General features: G+C 32.0%; 1 protein-coding gene across 3 annotated transcripts in view; it reads right to left on the bottom strand.

The window, feature by feature from the left end:
• Positions 1-12,126, bottom strand: part of LOC143256081 (E3 ubiquitin-protein ligase RNF38-like) — a 113,015-nt gene that overhangs the window by 40,910 nt on the left and 59,979 nt on the right. For all 3 annotated transcript variants that reach the window (XM_076512756.1, XM_076512757.1, XM_076512755.1), the window contains exon 4: positions 4,671-4,741. In XM_076512756.1, the coding sequence (XP_076368871.1) occupies positions 4,671-4,741 (71 nt within the window). The remainder of the gene's footprint in view (positions 1-4,670; positions 4,742-12,126) is intronic.

Raw genomic sequence — 12,126 nt, 5'->3', positions numbered from 1 at the left:
TTGTAATCAAACAAAAACATGAAAACACGGCTTTAGTTTTAGCTCATCTGGACGATAACTTTATATTTCAAGTTCCTCGTGGCAAAACTAACTCACCTACTTTGTCTGCAACCTCCATATCATGATGTAAGATATGTGTATATGACATACTTTACGTATTTATCAATCAAACTTTTATATACTACCCCATGATAGGCCTAGTTCTTTCCAAAAATGGATGCGCCAATACGTATCGCTAAGTTTATGGATAGTACAAACGTCCGCCATCAATTTATATAATAAATACAGTTTTCAAATACATTCGTCGCTTGCAACTTACAAATGTCTAAAACATACACATATCAATACACGCTAATACAATCAATTAACCAAGAAATACAAGATTTGTTTACCTATTGTGATTGTAAGTAAAACAACAGTAATTTTAAGATAATTATTTGTCATACTGTATATGCTGCAATACCTAATTGGTTAATGATTGCATTCAAGACTGAGCACTGTTATCAGTTAAGCAAAAATGACCCTAAAACAAAAGGTAATTAATTATATGCGCAATTTCTGTAGCTTTCCAAGAGCTAAAGTGCGTACGTAGCAATTTCCTTGATGGAAGTCAGAGAGATCCTATGAAAGACTGCAAGTAAAATGAACTCTTATTTTGTAATGGACTTTCTTTCTGAAACTCGTGTAATGCAAGTTAAATGTCTTACCTTAAAAGTTTTGCAGGTTATTTTAAGAAGTCTGCAGTCCTCCATCCTTTTCTTATCTTGAATACACACACAAGTTTGCTAAACAATGAGCAAAATCTCTGCGAAGATTTTCACTTGCGGTCATTCTCCAAAAGGAAATTTGTAAGACAAGGAAAGTATACAAGAATTGAAGAGATGTAGAAGTCGTGTCGAAGAACTTGGCAAAAATAGCAGAACAGTTGCGCCACTTCTTGTTCAAAGCAGCCCATTTCACAATAGAGACGTGATCAAAATTTTTACTATCTGGGCTTGGTACATTTAATGCATTAACTTAATAATAATTTTGAATTTTACATCCACAAAAATTTACATTTTACATCAAGAAATAAGAAATACTTTCAGAGTATTTTGATTACAAATTAAATACTTCTCCAAGTCAAGTTTATGAACGTATTCTAACAAAAACTGAAAGTTAAATAGTGTGAATCTGAAAAAAAAAAGCGGAAAACTCAAGTAGCAGCAATATCTATAGTTTATACATTGTACCTGGTTATTTTATACGTACATTGTGGTTATTAAGTGGAACATGCTGAAATGCTAATTATTTTACTTACGATCTTTAACTTGCAGAATTTAGTTGTGGTGTGAGTTTTGTTCAAACCCATCTATTTACAACAGCTACTGCACTAACGATATAACTTACAAAATATTTTATTTTTTTCAGCAAATGGGAACGTTTATTATACATTTTTTATAACTAAGTTAGCATGTCTAGTTTGGTCTGTGTCGTCAATTCGTTCACATGGAGATGCGTCCACAGCAGACAGACAAAGTTTTCTTTGCTATTGGATAATTACCAAGCTTGATACTTATAATGTACATGTGATGAACATCTATGTTCACAAATATATAATACCACTCAAAAAAAAAAACAACCGTGTACGTTTATCACGCTTATTCTCAAATTACATTTCAGTTTCGTAACATTTCAGATATCTTCCAAAGTACTGTTTGTAATTTTTTCTATGTTAATTTATATATATAAATAATATCCCATTACCTTGAACAATTTATCAAACAATTACATAGGTTTGACAAAGAAACCTTCATATAAATTATAACGTGGGTAGGTTTATGTACACGTCAATGTGAAAGAGAACTGTAGAGGTAGAGCCAATACAGTGGTTGAGGAGACACAGTCCAATAGATTTAACCTATATTCTACGGGATTCGCTCATAAAACGAAATTGGTAGTGAAAAAAACAACTTAATAATGCAGACGTAAGCAATCAAAAACAGGACATCTCAGATCAGAAACTATCACTCACTGTCTACAGTCTGTTCAGGTAGGCAAGGAAAGTGAATTACAAAAATAAAACTGGTTATCACATGAAAAATAACTCACCTGAAGCTGGCATTCCTACCCTTCACAACAGCGACACATTTGTATGAGTAGCTTACACACTATAAAATGAAATTTGCTAACAATGTTAGCAACTACATAGTGTTTATGTCTAACATTCAATTGTGGGTGTATTTATGTATAACAGAACGTTTTTTACATTTTTAATGTAACTTAAACAAATTCTATCATGTACGTACATTCGTTGCAAAATTATTGTATTTTTTATAACAATTTTTTTTTCACTTGATTTTAGTGATATAAATACTGTAAAGGAAATAAGCTTCAGTGACCTCTATATAACACTGCGAGACGGCAGGTACTTTAATCTCGCTGTTCCAGTTTCTTCAAAATGTATTCAAAAACGTATAATTATTTTAGGGAAAAGGCGAACGTGTAATTTTTTGTTTTGTTCACCGGATTTTCACGGCATCATGAAGCTCGCGTGTCTGGCTGACAACAGTTATTTTCTTCAAATAATCAGTATTACGAATATATCACTTTAAAATGGCATTCGCTTTTTAATTATTACACATCTCAAATCCATAACATTCATATTTCTCAGTTACTCTTTAATTCACGAGAGACTCCACTTTTTTTTTTAACGTTTCCCAGAACACACCTTGTGCTACATTTATGCAGCTCGGCCTTTGTTGTTTTTACCTATCTCATCTTTGGTGATGAATTCAACAGATATGTGTCTCCAGATTTGGAGATAGCAAAAATAAAAATAAAACATTCACTTAGACAAATGAAACTTTAGGCTGTAGTTCTTTGTGACAAAGCGGTGTTAATTTGGAGTAAAACGTTCATCATTTTCACATTATTTGAAAAGTGTGTAAAATTTATGAAGTGCCTAGTCAACTAAACTCTTCAAACCTTGCATTCGAACATCAATTAGCGATATATTTATCTTTATTCATTAAAAGTATTACTTTCAAATTTATTATTATTACTATTACAGATCTGTACGTTCTTACACTGAGCCAATAGCAATCCTGCAAAGTATGATTCGTCACTCATATGTGGATAAAGTCAGCTAAGAGGTAAAAATGCAGACCCAGAATCAGAAGTTCTTTAATCAATACAACACGTACTAAATCTGGTGGTGTTCAGTTTTCAGCAAAAATATTTTGTGTGGACGTTAATTAAAAAAAATATATATATACGAAGCATTTTTAATTAAAATAAAAGGGAATTTTCTTTTAATCGTAGTTTACAAGATTGGGTACAATAGCTTTATAATATTGTAACCTGAATTTTAAAAAAATATTGGCATATATTGTGGGTTTTAAGATTTTAATAATGATAAGTGGCACCCGATAGGAAAACGTTGTTGGTCTTTTTCTGTTGCATCTCACATGGCTGCCAAATCATGAATTGGTCACCTTCTTAATTCAAAAATTCTATGGTCAAGAAAATTATCTATATAGTGTACACGCGTCAAACATCTCAAAATAACACGGGACACATTATCGCATTAAAACACACATTTCTCTCAGCCCTCTCAAGCAATGATGAGGCACCTTATGAGATGTGAATTACAGCTATCGTTCTATTAATAATGATTAAAAGTACCGATGTTGATTAGGTGTTGTATTTTTTTTTGATAGACGAATTGACTGACTGACACACAGTATGTAGAACAGAGGTCATAATCAATAAATGAAAGAGTTCACAGACAAGTTTTTCACAGAAATAATTCATTGACATCTTTTTAGAAGTCAAAACATAGTATCTGTTCTACTTATCACATCAAGTGTAAAAATAAAACAGATAATGTGCAAGCCATCAATCCCTGCTCTAGAAATAATGTTTAAACACACTCTTAGTGCTTAGTGGATGCAATAACACAATGAAAATAATAATAGTTTTAAAATATACATATGCTGTGTTAAAAAACCAAATATCCAACCACAAATCTTTTCATCTGTGATGCTTAGCAAACAAGTTTCCATGGAAACCAATGTAAATGGAAAGAAAAATTATTCTCCCAACAGAAATACATGAATAAGGACGTTTTTAGTTTTTATCTTCCACATAAATTAATTTTACTTTTGTGTCATTTCAATTAATTAGCAAAGAAATCAAATATTCTAAAATATCCAACTTGTGTTTCCATGGTCTTGGCAAATAAAATATTAATCTGGATAAATGAAAATCCCTTTCTTTAACACAGTAGGATGAAATATACATCTTTTTATTTGTACATTTGCTTTGAAATCACCAATTAGGTTCAGTTTACGTAACAGTAGACAATCTTATTTAAAGCCACTTATATTTTAATGAGTGAATACTGAATCTAAGCACTAAATAATTTATTACTAAAAACATTACAAAGGAAACACCCACATCATTCTGAAAGGAACATTTTTTATGAGACATTGCTACACATTTCTTAAGGAACATTTTTTATGAGACATTGCTACACATTTCTTATTACATTTGATTTAACCATAATTAATTTTGTGTGTTTCAGTTTTATCCTGAATTAAAAGTCATTAAACCAAAGATTACTTTTTTTTTTTTTAAGTACAAATGGACTCAAATAACAAAGATAATACAATGATCTAAAGGCATACCTTTCTGGTTGGATCTTCTGTTCCCCTATGTCCTGAGTAATACATGGGAAAATGTGGCTGAGCAACATGATCTGAAAAAACATTAAAAATGTAAATGAAAACACCATTAAATAATGCACTCGTGATTATGGCTTTTGGTCTTTTTATATCTTTACTTATGAATTTAATTTAATCTCTATTCATAGTCACAGTTTAAAAAAAAAATCCATGAATACAATAGAATACCTGCTAAGTTAATATATTTATTTTATAGGTGGAAATTAGAAATAGTTAATTATAATAATTATGTTTAGCTTCTCTTTGATTGCACAGACTACACTAACTTAACCTTTATGATATGTTGGCAAAAAACAGCCTACTTGCCACTCTTAAAACTAGATGGTTATCATGGGCATCTATCTGCAGACATTTGTCCAGATTTGGAGGTGAGATGGAACACAGTAATGTGAATAAAACATTCATATGCTGAATGAATAAAGAAAGTATTTTTTTCTTCTTTTCCACGGGAGCAACTTTAACAATTCCAGTTAAACTTGGGTATCATTGATTATATCAGTAGGAGCCACAAATCCCAAATATTGTATTATAAAGATGCCTGAGGGGCCAGAAATTACAATAAAACACAGAAATCAGTAATTACATGCAAATACAAGTTGTAAGGAATTACAAAGAAATAATAGAAGACAGGAAACACACATAAGTTATGATTTGTGCTTAAAGATTGAGGCTGAGTCCTTAAAAAAATCTTCACTCTAACCTTATGACATATGCATGCATGCATGCACACACTAATGATGTTTAGGCTGACGTGCCTTTAATCACAAAATTCTTTACATTTTTATATTTCTTACACTAATTACAAACCTGTTTTAACAATATTTATTGCATGTGATATATGCAAAACTGACTGGATTTTAGAATGTATTATAAAATAAATTATTAAATATCAAACCTCCAATTACACCATGACATTTTATTGAGATACCAAATATTTTATTGTGATGGCTTCATCAGTTTGTTTGTTTGTTTGTTTTTTAAAGAAATATTGGATATTTTGGTAATATATGTGGAATAATTAGGCATTTAAATTTTTAAAATAAAATCCTTTGTTTGTATCATAATCTAATTTAAAGTTATTAAAAAAAATGTTTTTTGGTAATAAAATACAATAGCACTCACATTTTCACTAACCCTTGACACTACACAAGCTAAAACTAGTACTATGATTGAAATGAATCTTGTGTGTCATGTTTACACGCGAGAAATATTTTAATCACACACAATAAACATCTAAAAATGTGATTGTCCCCAATACAAATTGTGTTTAATAATTTACTGTGCAAAGAGCATACTAGACTGTTTCCAGTTTCATATTTTATCTTATAAAGTAAATTTTTAAGTTAAATTGTTTTATTGTATTTTGACACTGGAAACAGTATTATTTTGATATATTTATTATGCATCATTAAACAGCACTTTTTAATCATTTGTTTTACAAGTTGGTACTGTTGAAAAATTGCTTTAGAGGTTTAAAATTCTACCCCAACAATTCTTTATAATTACATCGAAAGATGATTTTTACTTTGCAGTTTTTTTCTTGAAGTACATATAGATTTTTTTAAGCAATACAATTCTTAGATGTTTACTATAACGTTCTAATGTTGCTTCAATAATAACAGATATGTAAATATATAAATAGAACCACAAGAGACGTTACAATTTTATGAACCGAAAAACCGAACACAAGAATCAAAAAGAAACTAAAAATGTGAAATAATAGTCAATCCCTATAATTACACACAAACTTGACACTAAAGTAACAAAGATAAGTCTACTAAGTCACTTCACTGAAACTTAAAATATGCATAGGTAAGACAGCAAATACCTAAATCATAAAACAATACCTACTACATATAACTGAACTAAAAAACAAACCACAATTCAAGCATCTATTTGAGAGATGAACTTCTGTATTTCATCAATAATAGATAACGACCATATTTAACTCTGTAACAGAATGTTCACCTACTTGACCAAACCCTTTAAGCTGTATAATTTGTAACTAACAATACATCTTTTATACAAGTAAACAGTACACTCAGGTCTAGAGATAAAACATTTTGAAATTATTTAATTTCTTTACTGCATAATGATGTGTACAAAAACATTAAAAACCTTACAACACTAAACTTTTGTTTTTCTTTAATTAAACACTCAACATTTTTAGTGTTTTTTTTACATCTTTGGGACATTCACCAAGATCATTCCAAGTTCTGTATTTCAAGTTTTAGTTTGTAGAGATGTATAGTGAATGTTGAATATCTAATTAAATAAAAAGCATTTTGGTGTTATAAGGTCATTTATTTCTAGTATTAATATTTTACAGTTACTTTAAAACCACCACACCTTCCTTGACCTATATGTAAGAGCAGTAATCCTGCTATAGTCACAGTTAGTTGCCTAAAAACTGCTCCGAATATTTATCAACAATTAATTTACTGCAACATGTATACACAATAACTTAATAGCAAGATATATAACTAGTTATGCTGGGACAGAAGGTTCAGCAGTCTATAAAAAATGACTTTTTTTTTGCCTATGGTAATGTTAAAAAAAATTGAGCCCATATCAAAATAGAACACTGAAAACATAATACTGACGTAAGGGCAGTTTTTATAGTGACAATATTTTTGAAGTTTCAGTGAAAACAAACAGCTAGGAAAAGCACGTTCATGTCAGTTACATACTGCACAACTCTTTTATTACAAATCACTTTAATACAGTATGCACTCTATAAACAGTCTCCCAAAGGAAAGAAACAGGCTTCTAGTTCAGAATTACTGTTATGGGTTGGTTAACATTTCATTAAATTTGACTGAAAACATATGCCCATAAAGGGAATTTTCCCTGATCCTCTCCTGGGGCAGGAAGGGCTTTATCTAGTGACTGATGTGGCACAGAGCATTCAAAGAAGGTTCAGTATGTCTATAAATATGGCCTTGTTGTATTTCCAAAGAATTGTTTTACAAGCATGTCTATAAACATGGCCTTGTTGTATTTCCAAAGAATTGTTTTACAAGCATGTCTATAAACATGGCCTTGTTGTATTTCCAAAGAATTGTTTTACAAGCATGTCTATAAACATGGCCTTGTTGTATTTCCAAAGAATTGTTTTACAAGCATGTCTATAAACATGGCCTTGTTGTATTTCCAAAGAATTGTTTTACAAGCATGTCTATAAACATGGCCTTGTTGTATTTCCAAAGAATTGTTTTACAAGCATGTCTATAAACATGGCCTTGTTGTATTTCCAAAGAATTGTTTTACAAGCATGTCTATAAACATGGCCTTGTTGTATTTCCAAAGAATTGTTTTACAAGCATGTCTATAAACATGGCCTTGTTGTATTTCCAAAGAATTGTTTTACAAGCATGTCTATAAACATGGCCTTGTTGTATTTCCAAAGAATTGTTTTACAAGTATGTCTATAAACATGGCCTTGCTGTATTTCCAAAGAATTGTTTTACAAGTATGCCTAAAATGAAACTAATTTTTTACACTAAAAGTCATCATATAGAAATATACCCCTCCAATTTGAAGAAAATAAAGAGAGAGGGAGAACTGCCAGCTTACCTGTAACAAACAGAAAGCTGCTATTCCAACATGTGAAATTCAAATAAATTTACTTAACTGTGTTTATTATGCTAATATCTTATACAATTCACTTCTTCTATGCTCATGTACAATATGCACCATAACAGCCAACTTGAAATACAATGGAAGTTTTTATTTCCCAGCAATACAAAATTGAACAGATATTTGCCTGCTACCAAACATTCTCCATGTGGTTCGTTTTTCATATAGTTAAAAGAAACACATCAAACAAGGCCCCTAACATAATAAAAAATTACTTCAGAAAATGCCAATAAGCATCACTCTCTAAAGCCCAACACTAAGTCATTTAGTTTTCATTATAATCATCTGTCACTATGGTTCAGTAGCAAAGATATGTATCAAAAGAAAGCTGACAAGTTCCTCAAAACTGAAAAGTTTAAACATAAAAAAGCTAAAAAAACAAATTTAAAACATTCAAAATACATTACATTTTTGGTTATGAAAATTCTTTATACAGATATACAGTGGGTTTCTGAAATATACAGTGGGTTTCTGAAACACTTCCCACATTTTTAAAGTACCGTTTGGATGGCTTTGAGTAGGTAGATGCTTTTAATGAAATATAAAAAGAACAGGGTAGAAAAAGGCATTGAAAGAAAAATACAAAAAAATATAATTTATCCAATTCTCGTAATGGTAAAAAAATATATAAGTAACAGAAGATCAGTTTCCAATAACTAACTAGAAAAAAATGTAATATCATTACTGAAAAATAAAATTTATCCCTAACTACAGTGACATTATCCAGACAAGATTAAACACCAGAACAGCAGAAATGGATGTTATTCTGTTCTACAAATTTACTAGGAAATGTATGAAAGGCTATTAACTTAGAACTTTTCAAAATTTTGAAACTGAATAACCAACACACACCCACACACACCCATTTTCAATTTTCGTACAAATTCACGTGCACCTTCGTGTTTGTTGTTGTTAGGTTGTTTTGGTTGTTTATTTATGGTGAAAATAAATATTTCCTTTTTTAATTTTATTATTACCACTACTTTTGACACCACCCCAGTCTTAAAGGCTTACAACGCTAAACATCGGGTGAGCACAGCACAGATAGCACATTGTGTGGTTTCGTGCTTTACTCAACGATAAAAAAAGGAAAAGAAAAAAAAGAAATTTCTGAGCAATGATCAAGAACTTCGTTGTTGGTGTTCTCTCCTACTTCGTTTACTCTTCAAGTCCCGTTTCGCGTACCCTTTCACTTACGACTACGTGGTTAACTGTTCGTGGGCGAACGGGAATAACAGTTTGAGAAATGGAAGGGTGCACAAACACACACAAAAGGGTGATTTGTACACCTTTACGCTCAATTGTTTTGACAAGATTAAAACTATTTCTTTCTTACTAATTCATTGTGTTCTAGATACATGGATTTTATAATCATACGTTACTAGAAACTCGCGATCGATACGCACAAAACTTTGAAACTGCGACTGTTTTCAATCACAAAAGAGGCCTTTCCAGGTGGTACGTAGTTTTTAAAAAAATGAAATAAATATTGATACTTAAAGTGTAAATAAAATCTGTACCGTGTCTGCACTGTCCCTCTGTGTTTATATAATTTAATGAAACTCTGCACATACCATGCACGACCTCTTGAAGAAAATCATTGGAACTATAATATTTTAGCTCACTCGACCAACAATTCCCCCCTCTCCACCGAGTGGAGCGGTCTCAACAACGGAAAACAGGTTGATCATAACTGACAGAAAGACGTATATCCTCCGGGGAAGAGGGGAGGAAGGTATAGAGAGAGGAATGCATAATCGAAAAACACGCAGTTCTGGAGAATCAGGCAGTCACGGTTACCTTCCTATATCTCTTTGCTTCGTGGGTTCTCTGTGTTAAGGTGTGATTACAAAAGAAAGGCTGAACAGGGAGTAAAAGTTGAGCGTAACAATCAAAGAAGAGTGTAATACACCATACACTCGGAGGGAAGTAAGAACGTGAGCGACAAAATCGTTCTCTCTAACAAGCCAGCTGCAAAGCACGTAAGTCTTTTCACTGGGTTGGGTTTTAATACTTGCTGGCACATTCTCATATATCTGCTACAACTCGTTTCGTAAAACCATGGCTCATCAGCAAAGGTATTTCAAGAGAATATTCATAAAAAAAAAAAAGGAGAGAGAAATGGCATATATGACAAAGTAGTCTGCGTTTCACATGACGTCTTACTTCAATGCAAACACGAATTTACTTATCATTGCTGCACACAGCTTACTATTCTCTGAATACACGCTGTTTACTTATTATTTCCATTCTAAACAAGTTTCCAAGCATTTTGCAGTTTGGAATGCTTATTTTAATAATCACTGTCTCAAGTTTAATTAACGTTTATATAAGGTACACGTCTATAACTGATTCGTTATTTTACAAGCCCATGTTGAACGAAGTATCGTTTGTTTCGTAAAAACCAACGTTCTCGTCCTGCTACTATTTTCCATGGAGCGTCAGGACTGCCGTCGCCCTCGTATCTGATTGATCTCGTGCATGGTAGGGTACGTTTCGTGAAAATTGATCCCATACATACATAACCTGAAGTACATAAGCACTGCTTTTTCTTTCTTTTTTTTTTTTTAGAAACCTGGATACAGATTTCACTCCACATATGTTTCTTAATATGTATACACGACCATTAGAGAACAATTACTAATGCAAAATGCTTAAAACGTGGCACTGTAATAGAATACCGGTGAGACAATACATAAATGACCTCGCTGGGTAGAACAGCTCAAGGGTCACGACTTTTTTTCCTGTTGGTTGTTTTTGTCCTGCACAGTCCATACTTCGTCATCATCCACTGCCAACTACTGGGCTACTCTTTTACCAAGAAATATTGGAATTGGCCATAAAATTATAACGCCCTCACGTATGAAAGGTCGAGCATGTTTTAGTGGGAATATGGGTACGAGTCAAGCGCCCTAACCACTTGGCCTTGCCGAGACCAGGGCAAAATGGACTAACCAGTGAAGAACCCAGGTTATAGATAATACATACAGTGGACTATTAAGATCATATATACGTATACACAAAGAACTGCAAGTTTACAGAAGAATATATGAATCCCTGCTGGCACGCGATAAGAATCACACCACAAAGTATTACATTTGGTTATACGGTCTTCCAGTTTTTACCGTGAAAGAGTTTAAAAAAACTGTGTTCTTGTGACATTGTGAATACTTCTACTTTAAAAACAGGTTATAAAAATAGATTACAAAAACTTCATGTTTTTCATCACTTATCACGTGGCAGCATGACTTACACGAACTGGCACTAATGACATCTTTACTGCTTATGCTAAAGTAGGCTTAACAAACGCGAGAAACAAAATGACAGAAACTATGAGATAAGAGAAAGGTGTAAATACATAGAACAAAGAAAATAAGTGATGTAGATAACTCATTACGAAATTGCCACGAAACCAAAACATACATTCATGTAATTCGACAAGAAGTAAACGAGGTTATAATTGAAATATCTCCCTTTGGACCATTTTACTACATGGTAATCTGTCTATGAAACCAAAACATACATTCATGTAATTCGACAAGAAGTAAACGAGGTTATAATTTAAATATCTCCCTTTGGACCATTTTACTACATGGCAATCTGTCTATGAACTAACTATACAAATATATTGAGATAATAAGGTGATGTCTCGAGAGAACCGTGCAGTACATAAACAAGCAGTCATCCCATAACAGAATCAGAATAAAAATTTGTGGTTCGTGCCCCACAATGTACACAACAAACATGAAATCGAAGATAT

The sequence above is a fragment of the Tachypleus tridentatus genome, chromosome 7 (assembly GCF_004210375.1).
Source record: "Tachypleus tridentatus isolate NWPU-2018 chromosome 7, ASM421037v1, whole genome shotgun sequence".
Lineage (NCBI taxonomy): Eukaryota > Metazoa > Arthropoda > Merostomata > Xiphosura > Limulidae > Tachypleus > Tachypleus tridentatus.
The sequence above is the reverse complement of the archived record's forward strand: the minus strand, read 5'-3'. Positions and strand labels throughout refer to the sequence as shown.